Genomic DNA, 24234 nt, shown 5'->3' with positions numbered 1-24234 from the left:
CATTTACATGTTTCAGGAACTGTGAAGACCAAGACTAATCATGATTAACCATTACCTAAGGTATTCACTAAGTTAGACTTAGTCTAGCAAGTACATTGACTATGTTACCCCTCAGCAATGTGGCAGTCAGGCGGACAGACGGAGAGAGATAGCGAGATGGACAGCAAAACATAGACTGTTTACATTTCTTAGTCAGCAGGCTGGATAACTAATCTACTCCTTCCCTGTGTTCCCTCTTCCATCCTTCCTTCCAAGCTAGAAGATTCCTGCAAAAAAAGAGAATCAAAAAAGAGAATCAAGAATAGAAATAGGCAGTTGAGAGTTGTATTGTTAGAATGAGTGTTGAGGGGGAGCAGGGATAGGCAAAATGTACTGTCAAATACAAAATACACAAAAATACCAGATGAATCAAGAAAAACTTCACATCTATGTTGGGGGGTACATGTTTAAATAATTAGGCTAGCTTAAAATGTATTTCTCTCTTTCTCTTTCTCACACACAAACACACACACACACACACACACAATCAATGTTTCCCTTACAGTATGTGTATTCACCAACTCTCTCTCTCTCTCTCTCTCTCTCTCTCTCTCTCTCTCTCTCTCTCTCTCTCTCACACACACATACACACACATGGCTAACATGACACAATGTTGACATGATGCCAATCTTTTCTATAAGTTATTGTGATCATCATCATCTCTCTCCCCCTCTCTCTCTCACACACAGAACACACTCATACACACACAGTTAATATGACAACGTTGACATGACAATGTTTTCTAAAGATGTTGTGATCATCAGCTCTCTGCCTCTCACACACACACATATATGCACGTGCGCACACACACACGCACGCACGCATTCAAAATACTTCACCAGAGAGCATGACTTAGCATCAGAGCATCATTAGCTTCTTTTATTGTTTCAAATCACAAGTGTAGGCCTATGCCTGTTTGCCCACCATTTGGCAATATATCTGTATGTCGCGTGGCAATATGTATATAGCTGATTGAGTTGCGGCTGTCAGTGAAAAGCATCTAAAATATGTGTGAAGATAATGTGTTTTGAGTATAATTCAAAATGTTGCAACAAGAAGAAGGGGAGAGGTGTGTGGCGAAGATATGGAGTGTCTCAGAATGCATGCACTCAGCTCTCCAGAATGTGCTCAGCTGTCTCTCACCAATTCATTGTTTCATTCTGTGAATTGTTTGCCCTTTGATTGTTTATTTTGATCAATTCCCCATTACATATGTAACCAGCAGGCCTAGTCAATGTACCGTAAATCCCCCGTCATTTGGTTACATTAATTGCTCTTAATCCATGTATTTATTTTTAAAAAATATTAAGGGGTAGATCATCTTTAATATTGCAGATAGAATGTGGCTTCCATCAACTGCCCCTGAACAAGGCAGTTAACTCACTGTTCCTAGGCCGTCATTGAAAATAAGAATTTGTTCTTAACTGACTTGCCTAGTTAAAAAAAGGTTAAAAATAAAAATATAATGTAATTGTCTGCATCATTTCCAATCCCCCATATATATTTTTGGGGTAAATATACTGTATCTATATATATATATATATATACAGTTGAAGTCGGAAGTTTACATACACTTAGGTTGGAGTCATTAAAACTTGTTTTTCAACCACTCCACAAATTTCGTGTTAACAAACTATAGTTTTGTAATTTTTCCAACAATTGTTTACAGAAAGATTGTTTCACTTATAATTCATTGTATCACAATCCCAGTGGGTCAGAAGTTAACATTCACTAAGATGACTGTGCCTTTAAACAGCTTGGGAAATTCCAGAAAATTATGTCATGACTTTAGAAGCTTCTGATAGGCTAATTGACATAACTTGAGTAAATTGGAAGTGTACCTGTGGATGTATTGCAAGGCCTACCTTCAAACTCAGTGCCTCTTTGCTCAAAAGAAATCAGCCAAGACCTCAGGAAAGAAATTGTAGACCTCCACAAGTCTGGTTCATCCTTGGGAGCAATTTCCAAATGCCTGAAGGTACCACGTTCATCTGTACAAACAATAGTACGCAGGTATAAACACCATGGGACCATGCAGCCGTCATACCGCTCAGGAAGGAGATGCGTTCTGTCTCCTAGAGATGAACGTACTTTGGTGTGAAAAGTGCAAATCAATCCCAGAACAACAGCAAAGGGCCTTGTGAAGATGCTGGAGAAAACAGGTACAAAAGTATCGATATCCACAGTAAATCGAGTCCTATATTGACATAACCTGAAAGGCCGATCAGCAAGGAAGAAGCCACTGCTCAAAAACTGCCATAAAAAAGCCAGAGTACGGTTTGCAACTGCACATGGGGACAAAGATCGTACTTTTTGGAGAAATGTCCTCTGGTCTGACGAACCAAAAATAGAACTGTTTGGCCATAATGACCATTGTTATGTTTGGAGGAAAATGGGGCATGCTTGCAAGCCGAAGAACACCATCTCAACCGTGTAGCACGGGGGTGGCAGCATCATGTTGTGGGGGTGCTTTGTTGCAGGAGGGACTGGTGCGCTGAACAAAATAGATGGCATCACGAGGAAGGAAAATGATGTGGATATATTGAAGCAACATCTCAAGATATCAGTCAGGAAGTTAAAGCTTGATCGCAAATGGTTCTTCCAAATGGACAATGACCCCAAGCATACTTCCAAAGTTGTGGCAAAATGGCTTAAGGACAACAAAGTCAAGGTATTTGAGTGGCCATCATCACAAAGCCCTCACCTCAATCCTATTTGTGGGCAGAACTGAAAAAGCGTGTATGAGCAAGGAGGCCTACAATCCTGACTCAGTTACACCAGCTCTGTCAGTAGGAATGGGCCAAACTTCACCCAACTTATTGTGGGAAGCTTGTGGAAGGCTACCCGAAACATTTGACCCAAGTTAAACAATTTAAAGGCAATGCTACCAAATACTAATTGAGTGTAAACTTCTGACCCACTGGGAATGTGATAAAAGAAATTAAAGCTGAAATAAATAATTGTCTCTACTATTATTCTGACATTTCACATTCTTAAAATAAAGTGGTGATCCTAACTGACCTAAGACAGGGAATTTTTACTAGGATTAAATGTCAGGACTTTATTTGGCCTAGGTGTATGTAAACTTCTGACTTCAACTATATATTTGTATATATTTTCCTTCATTATTTTCCCCTAACCCTACCACCCCTCCCCTTATTTGGTGTCAACTAATGAACAATAACACTTAGGCTTCTACTTCCAGTATATTCCTTACTATATACATTTTACGGACACAGGATATTATAAAATAGTTAACTTTTGTTTGTTTTTAGTCCCATCATTCAGCTCCCCTCAACCCCTCCCATTTATCTCTGAAGACAGCTAGTTTTCATTTTTTCTCTCGCCACTCAGACCACTCCTAGATAGAATTAACAAAATTCTTGCTTGAGAAATAGTTGTTAGCCAAAAAGGTATTTTTGCAAATATTTCTAGAAGTCTATTACAGGTACCTGATTTTTACCCAGAAATGATTTGATATTGATAAAAAATGGCTGCATTGGACCTTTAAACTTTTTTTTTTTTTAAACATTTTGATAGATTGCAATGGACACCTTTGAGCCAACTTGGGTTTATTTTGTCCAAACACATAGCCTACAGATAAATGAAACGTACATAACAATAGGTTCTTAGAAAATGTTTACAATTTTGCTCATCAGAGTAGGGTACTGTTGTATGCAAATGTATTTTCTAGCCATAGGCATGATGCATATCACAGTAAATTGTTGATGTGGTTCTGGCAATTGATTTAATGAACTGCTTTTTAAATAGTTCAATGACTATATAATGTTTTAACTGGAAAACTATTGAAGACCCACCTTGCAAGAAGAATATACATTTGAGAAATTAAAAACACCAAATAAAATTTACAAAACCAGAATTCACATACAGTATTATTTTCACAAAAGCTCGCAATAAGACAAGTTCTTGAAAACACATCCTCTGCAGGTCTGAAACATCAGAATGTCACCAATTGCGTATCCAACAAAGATGAATTAATTACATGATAATATATACTGCATACCCTTTACAGTATGTACCGTTTAGGGTATGGATATTAAAATTAAACTTCTTTATCCAATATACCAGCATTTATAGTACTGACAAGGAACTAAATAAATAGTTTTTTGTGCTTTTATCAGTTTGAATTTCATTCAAGAGTACATCATTATTAGTTTATTTTTCACTTGCAATGCCAGATAAGTGGTTGATGTCTCAGGATTAGTGTCCTCCGAAGTTGTTTCCAAATCCACCAGATGATGCTGAGCCGCAAAGTATTGGATCTACCGGGCTTGGACAACCACTGCCTGAGCCCAGCAATGCCAGAGTGGACAACCATATCAAGTCCAGGCAACATGACCATGTCCTTCAGTATGGGAGGTTGCTTTATATCTAGAGTTGAGTCAGTCAATCAGTCGGTCTGCCAGCCATCAGGGGTCTCAGTCAGAGCCCCTGCACAGTCACTCTCTGACAACTACAGAAACGGTCTATACTCCTAGTGGTGGAGACTGAGGTGGATCCTGGGAAACAGAGTCCTACAGGCTGTTTTTCTCAGTGGCGGTGGAGCCGGTGGCATCGGTGCATTCTGCAGTCTCTGAGCTGCGAGGGAAGTAGACAGTAGTCTTGTGCTCTTCGTAGGTGTCGATGTGTTTGAGGTGCACCACCATGTGCAGAGCGTAGGCCAGGACCAGGAGGAGGATGAGAGAGGTGATCAGACCCATGAGGATTGCCGGAGTGAAGAACGTAGCGCAGTCGCTGGCTGAGGCAAACTTGTTGGACAGCACGTTGAACGATTGCAACTGTCGGGCAAAGATAAATATATAGGTGAGATCTTCAAGTAAAGTAAACAATGCAAAGATTACATACATAACACATAAAGGTTATTACATAAAAACTATTCTTGTGGATTTCTATATCATGTAACTCTTTAAAAAGATAAACATGAATATGTCTGGGTTCATACACAAGCACAATAAAATACAATACGTTAACAATGTAGTGTAACGGTATAACAATAGTTCCACCTGGTGGTATGACTAGAAACTGTCCTGTATTATGGAGAGTTTAATAAAGCCACACACAAGTTGGAGTCCTGTTTACCGATCATTCATTATTATTTCACAGCAATTTGAACAAATCATGGTTTTAACAAACAGCACAAGTCATCCATTACATTTCAACAGGAGTAGCTACAGAGGTTCCAACAGAACCATTAGAACGTGCTCCTCTATCAGAACATCCCTCCCCTCCTGCCATAAAATGTTGCCTTCCCGCAAAAACAACGCATGCCAACCTGGAAGTCTGTGAAGGTGATGTGCCAGTTTGCAGAGTTGTCTGTGATGGAGCTTGGTACGAGCAGCGTGTCGTACTTCTGCAGACTGCTGACGTGCTGACAGTGGTAGGAGTAGGTACTAGGAGCGTACACGTCGCTGGCGTTGAACGTTGCCTCGTGGGTCCAGTTGTAGTGGATGTGTACGCTGTCCAGAGTAAACCAGTTCTGCCCTGCCGACTCATAGAATGTGTTGGACATCTGTAGCCTGTCGGAAACAGTTCATACATTGATTATACATTTACATTTTTAGTCATTTAGCAGATGCTCTTGTCAAGAAAGACACAGTTAGTGTACAGTACACAGAATATATAAATATCAAGTATCACAACCAAACTGTAACACACACGATATACTTCAGACCAACATGTGACCTGCCAGGAAAACGCTGGGCCGATCTATAATTTTTATAATGGTCTTTCAAGCCTAAATTTGTCTGTAAAAATGAATGAAGAAGCAAACCTTATGGCAAGTCCTCTCAAGTCCTCCACGTCTCCAAAACGTAGTACAAGCCTGGTGGGAAAGCAAATTCAATAGCACTGTCATTACTTCACCCTTCAAAATATCAGGAGAGCGAGGAAGAGTCATGTGTCTTGAACTGCGGCAGGAATATCTACAGCCGCTGAGCAGACTTACGTAGCTTTATCTTTGCTGCACATGGAGCCTTTGGTGTCAACCGGTGCATCGGGGCCGAATGCCTTCTCTGTGAGATCCACTAAAGTGCTGTTCCTGAACCTTATAGCAATCTTCCTGGCCCTAAACAGGATACATGTTTTTCCATTGTAAACCACGCTCAGAGGAGAGTAAGGAAGAGTGCTCGATGTCTGCAGTAGCCTCCTTTTGGTTCTGTGTGGGGAGTCCAGCTGCCACCCATAAAGCTGATGGCGGGAAAGAGAGGATGAAACAGGATGGGTTGAAAGAAGGAGAGAGGGAAAAGATGAGAAGTAGAAGGGGAGAGAGAAATAGATAAAATGGTGGCTCATTGATTGACAACCAACAGTAATCTGAAGTACTATTACAGATTGCTTTTCATCTCATTGTGGGGGCTGCAGCGGGCGTTCATTGACCAATAAGACATTGTGTAAGGGTGCTGTTGTTAGGAATAATCTAATCTGTTTATTCATTTCCTTGATGACAATATATCTAATGGTTTACCTCACTGAGATTATGCCTTCTGTCTGGGATTAATATCAAATGGCTGGGAATAAAACCTATTCCCAATGTACAAGGTCCTATTGGATAACTAAAAACTTCTGTCTGGTGTAGTCACGCACACAGTAGTCCACACTTAGTATACCAAACATTCGGAACACCTTCCAAATATTGAGTAGCAAATCTTTTGTCTTGCCCATTCACAATCTGAATGGTACATATACACAATCCATGTCTCAATTGTCTCAATGCTGAAAAAATGATTCTCCTTCCCTACATCTACACTGATTGAAGTGGATTTAACAAGTGACAATAAGGGATCATAGCTTCCACCTGGATTCACTTGGTCAGTCTATGTCATGGAAAGAGCAGGTGTACATAATGTTTTGTACACTCAGTGTATTTCTCCTTTCTACTGAAGTGTGCACTCGTTCACTATACTTTCCGTAAATATAAAAGCATTGGATTGATGGAGGCATGGGCTAGTGGGAGGTTCCACCAAATTTCTTCTACCAGTCATTTCCTTTCAAGTCAGTGAAGTGAAGTGAACAAGTGCACACTTTGAGAGTAAGGAAAGATAATTGGGACAAAGTACCTGCAGCACTCTTCTGAGAGGGTGCTCCACCGCAAGCAAAGAGCTGTCCCCATCGGAAGCAGCACTGTGGCTCTGGGAAGCCAATCCATCTGTATGCAAGGCGAGAAAGAGAAATATAATTAAATTAAAAAGATGACTGCGTATTAACAATGTCAATACAGCGTTGTTACGGGAGTTATTACAGTGTTACTACTACACAGGTTCACGAGCAACATGAAGTGAAGTGTTACCAGTGAGTTTAGTGTATTTTTTATTCACATCTCAAAATATAATTAAAAAGTTCACATAATCAATTGACAATAAGGGAAATAACTCACTGTTTTGAACCCTGATATCTTGGGATGTGGGTCCCCCTAAACTGTAAATATAAGACAATAAATTATTATTTCAGATGGTAGGCTGTAAGGTATTGGCTAGAGTACATCAACGTAAATCTCTCGTATATGATTACCAGGACAGGAGATATAGGGATAATGGTAGGATGAATATCAGGCATATACTATATACAATCAAAACCATTTCAAGCATCGGGTTTGATACAGTTTATTACATACAGTGTCAAGAAAAAGAATGTGAACCCTTTGGAATTACCTGGATTTCTGTTTAAATTGGTCATCAAATTCGATCTGATCTTCATCTAAGTCACAACAATAGACAAACATAGTGTGCTTAAACTAATAACACACAAATTATTGTATTTTTCTTGTGTATATTGAATACATCATTTAAACATTCACAGTGTCGGTTGGGAAAAGTATGTGAACCCCTAGGCTAATGACTTCTCCAAAAGCTAATTGGAGTCAGGCGTCAGCTAACCTGGAGTCCAATCAATGAGACGAGATTGGAGATGTTGGTTAGAGCTGCCTTGCCCTATAAAAACACTCACAAAGTTTGAGTTTGCTATTCACAAGAAGCATTGCCTGATGTGAACCATGCCTCGAACAAAAGAGATCTCAGAAGACCTAAGATTAAGAATTGTTGACTTGCATAAAGCTGGAAAGGGTTACATAAGTATTTCTAAAAGCCTTGATGTTCATCAGTCCACGGTAAGACGAATTGTCTATAAATGGAGAAAGTTCAGCACTGTTGCTACTCTCCATAGGAGTGGCTGTCCTGCAAAGATGACTGCAAGAGCACAGCGCAGAATGCTCAATGAGGTTAAGAAGAATCATAGAGTGTCAGCCAAAGACTCACAGAAATCTCTGGAACATGCTAACATCTCTGTTGACGAGTCTACAATACGTAAAACACTCAACAAGAATGATGTTCATGGGAGGACACCACGGAAGAAGCCACTGCTGTCCAAAAATAACAATGCTGCATTTCTGAAGTTTGCAAAAGTGCACCTGGATTTTCCACAGTGCTACTGGCAAAATATTCTGTGGACAGATTAAACTACAGTTGAGTTGTTTGGAAGGAACACACAACATTATGTGTGGAGAAAAAAAGGCACAGCACACCAACATCAAAACCTCATCCCAACTGTAAAGTATGGTGGAGGGAGCATCATGGTTTGGGGCTGCTTTGCTGCCTCAGCGCCTGGACAGCTTGCTATCATCGACGGGAAAATGAATTCCCAAGTTTATCAAGACATTTTGCAGGAGAATGTTAGGCTGTCTGTCCGCCAATTGAAGATCAACAGAAGTTGGGTGATTCAACAGGACAACGACCCAAAAGACATACTTTTCCCACCCTGGACTGTGAATGTTTACACGGTGTGTTCAATAAAGACATGAAAATGTGTAATTGTTTGTGTGTTATTAGTTTAAGCAGACTGTGTTTGTCTATTGTTGTGACCTAGATGAAGATCAGATCAAATGTTATGACCAATTGATGTGATGCAGAAATCCAGATATTTCCAAAGGGTTCACGTACTTTTCTTGCCACTGTGTATATATACAGTACCAGTCAAATGTTTGGACACGCCTACTCATTCAAGGGCTTTTCTTTATTTTACTTTTTTTTCTTACATTGTATAATAATAGTGAAGACATCAAAACTATGAAATAACACATATGGATCATGTAGTAACCAAAAAAGTGTTAAAGAAATCAAAATATATTTTAGATTCTTCAAAGTAGCCACCCTTTGCCTTGATGACAGCTTTGCACACTCTTGACATTCTCTCAACCAGCTTCACCTGGAATGCTTTTCTAACAATCTTGAAGGAGTTCCCACATATGATGAGCACTTGTTGGCTGCTTTTCCTTCACTCTGTTGTCCAACTCATCCCAACCATCAGAATGCTGTGGTAGCTATGCTGGTTAAGTGTGCCTTGAATTCTAAATAAATCACTGACAATGTCACCAGCAAAGCACCCCCACACCATCACACCTCCTCCTCCATGCTTCACGTGGGAAACACACTTGTGGAGATCATCCGTTCACCTACTCTGCGTCTCATGAAGACACAGCAGTTGGAACCAAAAATATCAAATTTGGACTCATCAGACCAAGGGACAGGTTTCTTGGCCCAAGCAAGTCTCTTATTCTTATTGGTGTCCTTTAGTAGTGGTTTTCTTTGCAGCAATTTGACCATGAAGTACTGATTCACGCAGTCTCCTCTGAACAGTTAATGTTGAGATGTTTCTGTTACTTGAACTCTGTGAAGCATTTATTTGGGCTGCAATTTATGAGACTAGTAATTCTAATGAACGTGTATCCTCTGCAGCAGAGGCAACTCTGGGTCTTCTTTTCCTGTGGCGGTCCTCAAGAGAGCCAGTTTCATCTTAGCACTTGATGGTTTTTGCGACTGCACTTGAAGAAACTTTCAAAGTTCTTGAAATGTTCCGTATTGACTGACCTTCATGTCTTAAAGTAATGATGTACTGTCGTTTCTCTTTGCTTATTTGAGCTGTTCTTGCCATAATATGGACTTGGTCTTTTACCAAATAGGGCTATCTTCTGTGTACCACCCCTACCTTGTCACAACACAACTGATTGGCTCAAACACATTAGGAAGGAAGGAAATTCCACAAATTCACTTTTAACAAGGCACACCTGTTGATTGAAATGCATTCCAGGTGACTACCTCATGAAGCTGGTTGAGAGAATGCCAAGAGTGTGCAAAGCTGTCATCAAGGCAAAGGGTGACTACATTGAAGAATCTAAAATCTAAAATCTATTTTGATTTGTTTTTCGGGTTACTACATGATTCCATATGTGTTATATCGTAGTTTTGATGTCTTCACCATTATTCTACAATGTAGAAAATATTAAAAATAAAGAAAAACCCTTGAATTATTAGGTGTGTCCAAACTTTTGAGTGGTACTGTATTTAAAAAAACAACACCGGAACCATAGGTTGGCCAAGCGGACATTGTGAGATGGTACTTTCTACATGGAAAACAAAATGTATAATAGTGTTTTAGAAATTTGGACGTGACTAAAAAAGAGACTTTCCCTAATAATGTATGTGGCCTAGTTTGCTCTTGTTGTGTTTTCCTCAACAGTGCAAGAGATTATCCTGTGACTAACTGTTTAAGCATCTAATCACTGCCATAATGCCAGATTAAATGAGCTTTGGGGAAACGCTAAAACCTTATTAAGGTTCTGCTCGATTAATCCTCCCAGACCATGGTGTCCTTACTGGGACTTAGGGGAGCCAGCAGCCAGACCATGGTATCCTTATTAGGGCTCAGGGGGTTTAGTGTAGCTAGCAGACTACCCACCAGATCTGAGGCGGCTACCGAGGACTGGCAGGCAGCAGGGTTGTGGTCCTCAGGCAGTAAACTGAAATTCCAATTCCATTCTTCTTCATTGCTTTTCAATTAGGTACATTGGAATTTCAGTTAGGTTCCTGAATTGAAATGGAAATGACCCTAATGGCAGACATTTGATGTGTGTGCACACTTTAATATCAATGCAGATGTCTGAGCAGTGGGTGGCGAGCATCTGTAGTCATACACTGTGCTTGTATTCTGCAAGGATCATAATCCCTTATCTGATATGTTTATTATTAAAAGCACGAGGGCAACATTTGACTTGACCCTGTAATAAGGCACTATGCTACCGCATTGTTTGTGGTGATTTGTTTAATACTGTTACAGGCAGTCATATACTACTGTTAAATACTATATTATTATCTATAACAGGAATAGATCATATTCGGTGTACCTCGGTGTAAAAGTGTAATTCTCTGACATTTGTGATTGAAAACCCATCTGTGGGTGTATCTGTGTTGGGCTGGCTTAGTGATGTAACAAGACATTTGGGAGTTGACGAGGAGTGAGTGCTCTGTGTTCTTGTTCTCCAGCAGATGCCATTCTTACATAATAAAAAGTGACAAAACAACGAGTAATAATTTATCTGAACACAAGTGTCAAACTGAATTCGCTACACAGACCCACACGTCCTCACCAAAATCACTAACGCAAGCAGAAAAATGGAGCTTTAATTCAAACGACTGAACCAATTGTGATGATCTAGAGTGGATAGCAAAATCCTCCTCCCTTCTCCTCCCTCTATCCCAACCCCACCCTACCAGCAGCTTACAAATCCACTCGGTACTCTGCCCTGCTGCCATCACTGACTGGCTGCACCTGAGCATGTTATGGACCAGCCATTATGTAATCAATATGATCCGTTGATCTTCTCTTTCACTTCACAATGCCTAGCATGTCATGTATACTGTGAGGGTAAGAGGGAATATTGCGGTGGACGCGCTGCTTTTAGACTGCCCCCTGTGCTCAGCTCAGCACGCTCATGCCTAGCTAAATCAAATCTGCTCTAAGACTAAAGCCCGTATTGCCCTACATGTTGCCACAAAGCCCCATCTGTGCAGGCGCGAATGCAGACAGGCTAAATAGCCTAATGCCCTTGAGGCAATATGTTGCCAATTACACATTCGTTTTTTTTAGATATTAAGTCAGATATTCACTAACAGATGAGCACAAAGCACATATGTTTTACAGGTGCTGGGACACAGGGCGGCGAATAATTACTTTGGTAAACAAGGAGGGGAACGAATCTTTGTCTTTTTTTAGTTAAAGATACAAAATGTTAAGTAGTATTGTCCACGCTTCGTTTTTGCCTAAATGCACAAAAGACACCTTGACAAGTGAAATGAGCCTGAAATTGTTTCATTGATTATGTTTCTTCATTTTTGCAATTGGATTGATCCTCACCTCTTGGATCCTCAGGTGACTTGGTTTACTGTATTCTGTGTATTCATCACCGGATTTATTCCCAATATCACACTGCTCTCCTACAGAAAGTATCAGAAGCCCCTGCTGTCTATTAAGGACAGGGTCACAGGAGGTTGTAGCCTAGCATGTCAGTCCAAATATGGTGGCTCCAGGCTCCCTACTGTATTCATTCAAGTTATATAAAACAACAATTCATGGGATATTATATCCATGCTACTGAAATAACATAAACTGCAATAACATTGTCGATCAAAATAACCAAATTCAATGAATTGATGCCCAATGAAACACTACAAACAAATAAATGAAGTAACTGAAGTAACAAATCTGTAGTTTAACATCATAGTTAACATATTTTATTTAATATATTATATATATATATTCAGTAAAACTCATGAAAAGAGCTGTTACAGAAATGACAAAATTACTGTTTTTATATTATTTATTTTTACATTTTGATTACTAGATTGACAGCAGTGCAAGAGCTGAATAGAATAGAAATACTCAATCTAGCATATATGGATCTGTACTCAAATAGTGTAATTCTCAGAGGAAGGATGGCTCTGCGATATATAGCATGTGAGCATACAGAATATGACTCCATCTCATCCCTGATGTAACAGCTTTCATTCCTGCCTATTTTTGTAGTGCATATATGGATTTGCCCTGTAAACTGATGCCTTCAGAGCAACACCGATGGATTTTCTCTTGTGTTTCACTGACAAATTCCTAGGACATTATAATTGCAGATGTGCACACTACAGTATAGTACAGTACAGTGCAGCACACAAGGTAAGAGGGAAATCACTACCACAATTGTTACAGATAAATAGAGACAATGCTTTTACAGATTCACATGCATTTTAAAACAGTCTGTTTCTCCTCATTCCCACGATCTCAATCACACTATGAAAGAACCTCATTCTCCCCCCACCCCCCTGCACATCCATCCATCCCCCTGCCTGACTCCAGCCTAGAGTTGAAATACCTCCTTTCATGCCTACCTTTTCTCCACAACAGCAGGCACTTGATCAAAAGACAAAGAAAGCTGCAGAAAAACGACAGAAAATAAATACAAATACATAAAGAGGTCTTGTTTTGCCATGGAGCCGGCCAGATGAGACTACGACTGATGATGACTGCTTCCTAATCTGCTTCGAAAACAGCCGAAGCCTAAGCCTACTGCTTGACAAGGGCAGCAGCCAATAGAAATCTAGATGGACTGGTAATTATGTGTCACGCTCACACCCACTCTCAGAACACACACACTCACACACAAAGACCAGCAGCTGTCCTCAAGAAAACTGACTCATAAATACACTGTTAATTATTTTGAATGTTCAAGGTCAGCATGCTTGCCAGTTTTTTCCCACAGTGAACGTGCCCCCTTGATTAAATGACCTAGATACCAGGCTGTCTCTATTGGAATTAATTAAAAGTATAAACCAGGGTTATCTGAAGAATAAAAAAAGCTCTGCATGAGAATAAGATCATGGGTTAATGAAGCAGTATGAAAATGAAATATGACGAAAGACACGTTAATTCAATGGAATTACATCCTCGTCACTGGCATACAGTTGACACTGGATGGATCTGTTCTCTTTCCAGACTGGCCTACCCTTCTGTCTGTACATCAGTGTCATGTCTTTGGCATCATTAAAACTGAAGACTAATCTCTATAAAAAATTCACTGTAATTATTATTATGTGATTAAACTACTTAACTGTAATTAACTAGAAAATCGGGGGAACCAAGGAAAATATTCAGATTACAAAGTTATAATTTTCCTAATATAACTTTCAGATATTTTAATATCTGATCACTTAGTCTTCTGATTAATGAATTCTACTTTACCTCACGTTAATCTCATTCCAAACGTCGTAAATTGTTGGTTATCTGCACGAACCCAGTCTTCCCTATGAGTCATCCATACATCAATTGTCTTAAAATCATTTATTTACTAACTAAGTACTCACAGAAATGCATAACAAACAAACAAGATATGGTTACAAAGAAATGATCGGGGGATGTACCCTAGTGGGCTAAACCGGTATGGCGGCTTGTTAGACAGAGTGATAATTATAACAATTGAAATGCTAATCCTTTGCACATGAACGCTCACTCATTCGGGAACAATTGCAATCAATATATATATTTACGCTCAGTGTGTCATTGGGATCTCTGTTGAAAAGTTTGTTTCTGTTGGAGAGTTTGTCCGCTCTCTCTGTCGTGGTTAGAATGGATAGTTCAGAGTGACATTCATTCATGTCGTTATAGAATAGATGTTTTGGCGGTTGTCGGTCTTTGCGTTCAATGATACCAAATTCCTAGCTGCAGACTAGTAATTAATATCAAATACTTGTTCTTGTTCTGTCGGTATCGATAGTCTAAGAGTTTAACCACGTGGTATGGTTAAAAGATTCAGCCATCTACTCAAACCTTAGCTTATACTCAGGTTTATGGTCTCTACTCAAACCTTGGCCCTCTCATTATCGAGGTAAGCTGGTCTCCTCTCAAACCTTGGCCCTTTCGTTATCGAGGTAAGCTGGTCTGGTGATAGAAAACCCAGGTGGGGGTTTTATTCGGGACATAGAAAAAGGCTGTCTCATGACGCCAGGTCCTGTCTGTGCCCCTGGGGGCGTGCCAATGACTTAGTGAAACTTTTTAGGGAATTGGAGTTTCCTTCATTAAACAGTCCAAAATCACATTACACAATTTCACAAACAGTATCATCCTCACTCATTCATCTTATACAACAATTAGATGTAAGCCTCATATCTGAGGCTATTGTATAAACAGCGTTATGGTAATGTGGCCTTATTGTCTCCCATGAGTTTCACAAAATTGTACCAAACGGACCAGTTCGTAGCTGGATTCTTCACCGATCTTTTATACCTTCTCCAGAACATAAATGTCGTTCGGTTCTCCAGTTCTGTGAGGTGGAAGAAATTCATTTTTTCTCTCTATGAAACTCACTCTCTCTATACTGTGGCCATGAGGAGATAATCTCCTCCAGGAATTTACGACCTCTCTGACCACAGCAGCCTGAGTGTAACAGACAGAGAGAGGGGGATGGTGCTCGCTGTACCCAAAGAAGGCAACGTCATGACATCAGTAACCTATGAATGATGAGATTGTACTACAATTTAAAAGTGGGGTAAAAAAACAAACATAGCGTAGGCCTACATCAATGGAATTGTTTCATATTCTAATAATCTAAATAGTAATATAAGTATAAAATAGCGCAAAAGCATCATAACATACTGTATACTGAACAAAAATATAAACATAACATGTGAAGGGTTGGTCCCATGTTTCATAAGCTGAAATTAAAGATCCCAGAAATGTTCCATAAGCACAAAAGGCGTATTTCTCTCAAATTTTGTTCACAAATTTGTTTACATCCCTGCTAGTAAGCATTTCTCCAAGATAATCCATCCACCTGGCAGGTGTGGCATATCAAGAAGCTGATTAAACAGAATGATCATTACACCGGTGCACCTTGTGCTGGGGACAATAAAAGGCCACTTTAAAATATAAAATTTTGTCACACAACACAATGCCACCATTGTCTCAAGTTTTGAGGGAGACTGCAATTGGCATGCTGACTGCAGGAATGTCCACCAGAGCGGTTGCTAGAGAATTGTATGGTAATTTCTCTACCATAAGCCGCCTCCAATGTGGTTTTAGTAAATTTGACAGTACGTCCAACCGGCCTCACAACCGCAGACCACGTGAGACCAGCCATCTGTCTGAGATCAGCCACCCGGACAGCTGATGAACCTGATGAGTATTTCTGTCTGTAATAAAAATTAATTCTGATTGGCTGGGCCTGGCTTTCCTGTGGGTGGGCCCCAGCCTAGTCATGTGAAACCCATGAATTAGGGCCTAATAAATGTATTTAAATTGACTGTTTTCCTTATATGAACTGTAACTCAGCAAAATCGTTCAAATTGTTGCATGTTGTGTTTATATTTTTGTTCAATATAATAGCAAATGCTCATGATATGTGTCATTTGAAAAACATTAAGGGGTGGTGGCACCTGTCAGTTGTCACAACAGTTGTCACAATAAAATAAGTTAAGAGGTTGAATTAAAGTGCCTGCTGCTGCTTACCTCAAATAATGTACCTCCCATTGGGTTTACTGAAGCCTATGACCCATTGAATTATGTAGCTCTGTAGTTGTTTAAATTAGAACACTAATAAAGCAAGATGGCTTTTAGAGCTTGTCTTATCAAAGTAGTCTAGTGATGGGCGGTCCAGTAGACTGGGACAGGCATGAGCCAGTGCCATCTAGGCTACTGCTAAAAAAAAACATTTAAAAAGCATCTCATTTACTTCACCAGTGGTGAAGAACATGTTACTAGTTGCAGTAGAGGCTAAAAATATGACAATCTGTGGTAGAGGTTTGGGATTTCACCCTTTCACACAATCATCTTGTATCAAACACAATCAAAGATTGTTTGGACTTTTCCTCTGTTACAATCAGTAACATATGCATTGACCATTTCTTGCACTAACTCTATGCACACTCACAATACTACACTCACTCACATATACTACACTGACACTCTCACACAAAATCGCCACAACACACACGCATACCGACGCCAGAGACACACATACTCACTCATGTTTTTTATCGGCAGGGACTGGGAAACTGGTCAGAATTGAAGTAATGGGCCTCCCGGGTGGCGCAGTGGTCTAGGGCACTGCATCGCAGCGCTAGCTGCGCCACCAGAGTCTCTGGGTTCGCGCCCAGGCTCTGTCGCAGCCGGCCGCGACCGGGAGGTCCATGGGGCGACGCACAATTGGCCTAGCGTCGTCCGGGTTAGGGAGGGTTTGGCCGGTAGGGATATCCTTGTCTCATCGCGCTCCAGCGACCTCTGTGGCGGGCTGTGCGCAGTGCGCGCTAACCAAGGGGGCCAGGTGCACAATGTTTCCTCCGACACATTGGTGCGGCTGGCTTCCGGGTTGGAGGCGCGCTGTGTTAAGAAGCAGTGCGGCTTGGTTGGGTTGTGCTTCGGAGGAGGCATGGCTTTCGACCTTCGTCTCTCCCGAGCCCGTACGGGAGTTGTAGCGATGAGACAAGATAGTAATTACTAGTGATTGGATACCACGAAAATTGGGGAGAAAAGGGGGTAACATTTATTTAAAAAACCTGTTTCAGCCTTCCAGAGATTTGAGACTGGGACGCAGGATGACCCTAAGCATACTGCTAAAGCAACACTAGAGTGGTTTAAGGGGAAACATTTAAATGTCTTGGAATGGCCTAGTCAAAGCCCAGACCTCAATCCAATTGAGAATCAATCCAATTGAGTATGACTTAAAGATTGCTGTACACCAGCGGAACCCATCTAACTTGAAGGAGCTGGAGCAGTTTTACGTTGAAGAATGGGCAAAAATCTCAGTGGCAAGATGTGCCAAGCTTATAGAGACATACCCCAAGAGACTTGCAGCTGTAAGTGCTGCAAAAGGTGGCTCTATAAAGTATTGACTTTGAGGGAGTGAATAGTTATGCACGCTCAAGTTTTCAGTTTTTTTGTCTTATTTCTTGTTTGTTTCACAATAAAAAATATTTTGTATCTTCAAAGTGGTAGGTAAATCAAATGATACAACCCCCCCAAAAAACATTTTAATTCCAGGTTGTAAGGCAACAAAATAGGAAAAATGCCAAGGGGCGTGAATACTTTCGCAAGCCACTGTATTTCTCCAAATAATATGTTAAGGTTTTGAAAATCAGGTTAATAGTCATGTCTTTACTGTTTTGTTAATTTGGTATGCAAATAATTTTTCTAAAATGTATCTGTAATAGAAGGTTTATCAAAATGATCATTTCTGTGCATGGAGGGTAATTTCTACCTCCATTTCAACTTTTTCACTGTTTCAATAGTGACAAATTTAGTGGTATGGTAAGGATATCAGGTAAATAATATTTCAAATATGCAATACAAACAAAGTGTGTGAGTAGTATGTCTACCTGACATATGTTGCTAGACGTGTGTGCTGAAATTTTGGGAAAAATAAGATACAAATGCATTCTTTTCCAACCCCCAATTTGCACAAAACATTATTTTGGGGATTTTAAGAATGTCTCTTCAGATGGTTTGTGCTATCTGGGATCCTTAGGAATATTCCTACTCTAAAACCCTTACCTTAACCCCCCCTTGCTAGCTAGCGGAACCATTGGGGAGAAGCTAGCTACAATTCGCTAATATATTTTCTACTGAGCACTACATTACATGATGTAAATACAAACATGAATGATGTTATCAGCTAGTAATATTTCCCTCATAGAACTTAGAAGACAGTGGCTAGAGGTCCGTGTATGGAGGTTCTGAGTACTTGCTGTTTTTCTTATTGCACCCACCTGGTGTCCCATCTCTACCAGTCCCTGATTGGGAAGAATGGACATCTTTTTATCTTTCTTTTCATATACTAACTGGCCACCAGACTACAGAAACTAAAGCAATGGAACTGAAGTAATGGAATAGCAATAACTATAATGTTAGCAATGAGAATATGGCATGAGAGATATAAAAAATAAGTTAAGTATTTGGCTGCTTAGATTTCATTTATATATTTTTTACCTTAAAAAAAATAAAAACAACAAATAACTGGAACTCTTAAAAAGAGCGGAACCATTGCTCACCTAATATAAAGTCAAAGTCTCTCCACCCCATCCTCTCCCCTTTTTCTCTTCTGTCTCTCTAGTGTTTCCTCTCCCCTCCCCTCTTTTGTCTCCTCAACCACTCCCCTCCTCCCTTCCTTTCCACTTCCCTCAATTTTTTATCTCCTTTCTCTTCTCCTGAAAAAGTACAAAATTGTGACTGTAGATGGATAAGTTAGACCTACCCCTTATGCACTTGTAGATATGTTTGGATAGGCGTAGGTATTATGATAATGGCTGATACAACCCTAACCCTTGTTTGATTGGTTAGTCTGTAGTCCTAGATTTGTTTTATCTGCTTTGTTGTTGTTTTTTTCTTTTTTCCCAACATGATTTAGTGTGCTGTTTTGTATGTTAGGATGTGTTATGTATTTTTTAGATGTGTGTGTTAACTCCCACTGATCTTGTTTCCAGCATCTGGGTTCTTGTGTTTTTCTCCTAAGCCTTCTGTTCTGTGAGAGACAACCCACACCACAATGAGAACATTTTCTTTGTCAGAGGCTATATTGTAGAATGGAAATAAATGTTAAATGTCCCGTAGATAATCATAGATTAAGAGTTACCTGTCTAACAGAACACAGAGGGTGTTCTTTAATGGAAGCCTCTCCAACATAATCCAGTTAGAATCAGGAATTCCTCAGGGCAGCTGTCTAGGCCCCTTACTTTTTCAAACTTTACTAACGACATGCCACTGGCTTTGTGTAAAGCCAGTATGTCTATGTATGTGGATAACTCAACACCAAACACGTCAGCTACTACAGCGACTGAAATGACTTCAACATGTTTTTAAAAAAAAAACATAACTATTATTTAACTAGGCAAGTCAGTTAAGAACAAATTCTTATTTACAATGATGACCTACACCGGCCAAACACGGACGACGCTGGGCCAATTGTGCGCCACCCTATGGGACTCCCAATCACGGCCGATTGTGATACAGCTTGGATTCGAACCAGGCTGTAGTGATGCCTCAAGCACTGAGATGAGGTGCCTTAGGTGTAACGGATGTGAAATGGCTAGCTAGTTAGCGGGTACGCGCTAATAGCGTTTCAATCGGTTACGTCACTTGCTCTGAGACTTGAAGTAGGGTTTCCCCTTGCTCTGCAAGGTCCGCGGGTTTTGTGGAGCGATGGGTAACGACGCTTCGTGGGTGACTGTTGTTGATGTGTGCAGAGGGTCCCTGGTTCGCGCCCGAGGTCGGGGCGAGGGGACGGTCTAAAGTTATACTGTTACATAGGCATATTAGATTTTGCGTTGTAGATATGTGGTGGTGGAGTAGTGGCCTGAGTGCACACACTTAATGCGTTGTGAAATATGTTGAGAATTTAATGTAATGTTTTTTAAATTGTTTAACTGACTTAATTTTTCTGGACCCCAGGAAGAGTAGCTGCTGCCAAGGGGATCCATAATAAATACAAATACAAAATAGAAATAGAAAACAATCTTTATTTTGATAGTATTCTTGAATAATCTCATTGTCTACAGTATGGGCTGGTTTCCCAGACTCAGATTACACCTAGTCCTGGACAAAAAAAGCATGCTCAATATAAAATAATTGATTTGTCCAGGACTAGGCTTAAGACAGGAGAGGACATAGGAGGAGAGGAAGAGGGTGAAATGGAATATACAGTATGGGCCAGGCACGTCGTAGAAAAATAGAAAAGAAGGGGCTTAGTGGGAGCATGCAGATAAAACAGATAAAACTCTGTACACCAGATGAGACAAGCTGACCATGGCTCCATGGCAAATAAACACTACTGTAGTATAAACACTGGAGACTGGGACAGGGGGATCGAGAGACAATGTGGCTCCGTCCAACCCCACCCCTGAGTGCAACAAGCCATGCACTCAGCACCTGTAATCGAGTCAGCGGTATGAAATTCCAGTTGAGTGAGGAGCCGACAAAGCAGAGACAGAAAGGATGGTTTATCAATCCAGTACTTTTGGACCTGATGCCTCTCTGCTTGGCTCTCAGTATTGATGAATTAGGGAACTAACACCCTGTCCATTTTCAGACTTGTTTGACTGCACTTTAAATCAGGCATTTAAAACACCCCTTCGTTATTACACTTACTTAATCAAACATAGCTATTCATATAGTATACATGTGATATTTCCTTAAATTGTGTATTTTAAAACGGTTTGCTTAAAATTGAGCTATATTTAAATTGCATTTTGAAAAAAGACCTAGCTCAAACAGGCACTTTATTAGCCACCTCTGGGGTCCTGAGAAGAGACATTGCCGCGGAGGAGTCTGGGATTCTTCCTTTCTAGCCGTGGCTCGTAATCTGCAAACATGGGTACGATCATTTTCCCTTTTTAACGGAACGATTACAAGATATAGTCATATTCCTTACATTGATATGGAATAAGGATGTCCTCTTACCAACTTTCAGTATAATCGTGGAAAAACGGGCTGTATTTGTAGGCATATTTTCTAAATTTTACGGACAAATAGCGCGAGTTTCGCAACGTGGAGGGCCAGTAGCATGGCATGGGGTTCGGCAAGCGCTTCCCCCCTCTGCCTTACGTTTCAGTCACCAAGCATTTACGAAGCCTGCTGGCTAGTTACTGAATTTTGGTTACAAAGTGATAGAAAAACAAGTGTTTAGCAGCGAACTGCATTAATCTGGCTAACTGGCGAATATATCTAGCAATGAACTAGGTAATTTGTTAGCTGCTGGATTGTCCGCACTTAACGTTAGTCATATGCGTTAAGCTACTGTAGCTCGTTGTCTATTTTAGCTAACGTTAGCCAGGTTCTCTAGACTCCCATTTTTTAGGTATGTGTCGACCTATGTTTTGCTAGTCGACTTAGTTCACGCCATGATTTTAAGTTAACCGTTCTATTTCCCCAGGAAAGTGTCGCGGTCTGCGTACAGCCAGGAAGCTGCGTAACCATCGTCGTGAACAGAGATGGCATGATAAACAGTACAAGAAGGCCCATCTCGGCACTGCACTGAAGGCTAACCCCTTCGGAGGCGCTTCCCACGCCAAGGGAATCGTACTTGAGAAAGTGTAAGTAGTTCGCTAACGTTACATCACAACACTCCTAATGAGTGTTCACTAATAACCATGCAAACTTTAATCCAGTGAAAGCTATGTGAATGCTGTATGATCAACTATGTACAGTGCACTGAATTCCATCTTTCATGTACTGTCAGTCTGAAGTGTCGACTCCTCTCCCCAATTCTTCTTACAGAGGTGTTGAAGCTAAGCAGCCCAACTCTGCCATTAGGAAGTGTGTCAGGGTCCAACTGATCAAGAATGGCAAGAAGATCACTGCCTTTGTCCCAAATGATGGTTGCTTGAATTTCATTGAGGTAAGAGTCAAACCCAACATTGCATCCATCTTACCAAAGAACAGTGTACCGGTAACTATTTGTAGGATGTTGTGGATTGCCTCATATTCGGAATAAGCAGCGAATGATAAATTCCTAGAACATTAGCTAACTAGACAGATATTTTAGGATCTGACGGACATAGTTGGGTAGCCATATAAACCAATATTTTATACTCTGCCTGATATCCACTACAATGACAAATGGGACTCCCCATAAGTAATCTAAGAATATGCAGGTGGTGTGTTCAGGGACGATAATTTTGATATTCAAAGTTGCCGGATGCATATTGTCTGGTGTTGTCCTGTGTATTTAGTTTGTTTCCTTTGGTCTTTCAGGAAAACGACGAGGTTCTGGTGGCAGGATTCGGTCGTAAGGGACATGCCGTCGGTGATATCCCCGGTGTCCGTTTCAAGGTGGTCAAAGTGGCTAACGTCTCCCTGCTGGCCCTTTACAAAGGCAAGAAGGAGAGACCCAGATCTTAAACAGTTCTTACTGTGAAATCAATAAATTATGTTTTCACAATTTGTCGGTTTGTTGTGCTTTTTGTTTTCCCCCATATATATATTTTAGTTGCAGGGATGGGTAACTGATCCTAAGGGTGGTATGTATGGTGTTTTCTGTATTTTCTTCCCCAAATCAGCGTCTTCTTTAGACCTGGGATACATACCACTTGTGCACTTGAAAGAACTGGCTGTACACTGTCCCCAGAGGACTTAAGTTGCCCATCCTTGTACCAGTCTCGTTTGAGCGGCTTCTCTGATTCACTTGTTACGTGTCCAAGTTGATGGACTACTTTTTTCATTTGAAGAACAAGTTCATGGATTTAGGTTGTTAGAAACCATTTCTCTTGGCTCTTTTGTGTAGCGTTGGATCATGCCAGATTGCTTTGTGTGGGTTCAGGCATTTGCTGCTACACTCATGCTCCATTGGAAGTTTTATTTATAGCTTGTCAGGAGGGATTGTAATGGTTTGACATCGTTCGGTGTCTTCATTTGTTCATAGAACAGATGCATTTTATGTTCTGTCAAGTTGTCATGTACCCCCTCAGGTAATTTGATGTGCAGTCTCATTTTGATTCATGCTGTGCAGTTATCTGGAATTCAGGCATGGCTGCCACAGACGGCTGCCAGTGTACCTATTGTGCGTTTCTGTGTACGATGAGCCAGATGCCTTTTTTGATTTTGCTCAACCGTGACTTATATCCCCCTTTCCGCACAAACTTGCCAGTTCCTAATTTAGCCACACCTGTCTACATTTTATTATTTCTGCCAATTTTAGCTAGGGTAAAAACCTTCCATCAACTGATTGTAATCTTAATTTTGTGGCGAAGTGCTATAGCAAATATGATTTTAAAGTTGGGAGCATATTGCATTGGGTGGAACCTTTCACTTTGAGGTTTGTTGAGCTCATAGGACCAGACCATTGAATATGGTAAAGGGGATCTTGGGACATTTTACACAATCATTCAAATCCCATCTGTTCCTGCAAGTAACCTCTCCTTTCATCCAAAATATTCATAAGATTACATTTTGATGCGTGATGCAATGACTTGTCTAGACATTATACATTAAGGAGACATGCAGTGTTATCCTGAATGACAAATTCATTGGTATTGGGGTGGAAGAGGATTTGCTGCAGATTAGGGAAGTGACATGGTTGGGAAAATAGACAGGGTATGGACAGTTTGAATCAAATGGATCACCCAGACAAGTGGTCTGCTGCTAGAATGACAAGTGAAGAAATGCTGTCAGTTATTTTAGTACTTGGCCACAGACAACGACCATTGCTGTTGGCCACAGACAACGACCATTGCTGTTGGCCACACAACGACCATCGCTGTTGGCCACAGACAACGACCATCGCTGTTGGCCACAGACAACGACCATTGCTGTCAGGTGGTTTTGATCTGTCATGACAATCGGTACTGTACTTTTTAGACTGACTGTTTTGACATTGC

The 24234-nt window shown here is 40.5% G+C and overlaps 2 protein-coding genes across 2 annotated transcripts; one reads left to right on the top strand and one right to left on the bottom strand.

Moving 5' to 3' along the window:
• Positions 1 to 4575: 4575 nt before the first annotated feature.
• Positions 4576 to 21231, bottom strand: LOC120065577 (V-type proton ATPase subunit S1-like protein). Its single transcript, XM_039016640.1, has 6 exons — positions 21150 to 21231; positions 7117 to 7205; positions 6006 to 6247; positions 5832 to 5882; positions 5334 to 5577; positions 4576 to 4839 (listed from the first exon to the last, which is right to left on the bottom strand). Exons 1-6 carry the CDS (start codon positions 21229 to 21231, stop codon positions 4576 to 4578), a joined length of 972 nt encoding a protein of 323 aa, XP_038872568.1.
• Positions 21120 to 22803, top strand: LOC120065657 (40S ribosomal protein S23). The gene is made up of 4 exons (XM_039016724.1): positions 21120 to 21233; positions 21792 to 21951; positions 22136 to 22256; positions 22613 to 22803. Exons 1-4 carry the CDS (start codon positions 21230 to 21232, stop codon positions 22757 to 22759), a joined length of 432 nt encoding a protein of 143 aa, XP_038872652.1. The 5' UTR covers positions 21120 to 21229; the 3' UTR covers positions 22760 to 22803.
• Positions 22804 to 24234: the final 1431 nt, after the last annotated feature.

Source organism: Salvelinus namaycush, chromosome 20 (genome assembly GCF_016432855.1).
Source record: "Salvelinus namaycush isolate Seneca chromosome 20, SaNama_1.0, whole genome shotgun sequence".
NCBI classification, from domain to species: domain Eukaryota; kingdom Metazoa; phylum Chordata; class Actinopteri; order Salmoniformes; family Salmonidae; genus Salvelinus; species Salvelinus namaycush.
This window is presented reverse-complemented; position numbering and strand designations above follow the sequence as displayed.

Excerpts from the sequence above, each read along its gene's own strand:
- LOC120065577 (XM_039016640.1), bottom strand. The coding sequence starts at position 21,231 with ATGTTTGCAGATTACGAGCCACGGCTAGAAAGGAAGAATCCCAGACTC. Across the intron at positions 7,206-21,149 it reads CTCTTCTCAGGACCCCAGAG|ATGGATTGGCTTCCCAGAGC; the intron begins GTGGCTAATAAA and ends CCTTGCATACAG. Across the intron at positions 5,883-6,005 it reads TGCAGCAAAGATAAAGCTAC|GCTTGTACTACGTTTTGGAG; the intron begins GTAAGTCTGCTC and ends CTTTCCCACCAG.
- LOC120065657 (XM_039016724.1), top strand. Across the intron at positions 21,952-22,135 it reads GGAATCGTACTTGAGAAAGT|AGGTGTTGAAGCTAAGCAGC; the intron begins GTAAGTAGTTCG and ends TTCTTCTTACAG. Across the intron at positions 22,257-22,612 it reads GTTGCTTGAATTTCATTGAG|GAAAACGACGAGGTTCTGGT; the intron begins GTAAGAGTCAAA and ends TTGGTCTTTCAG.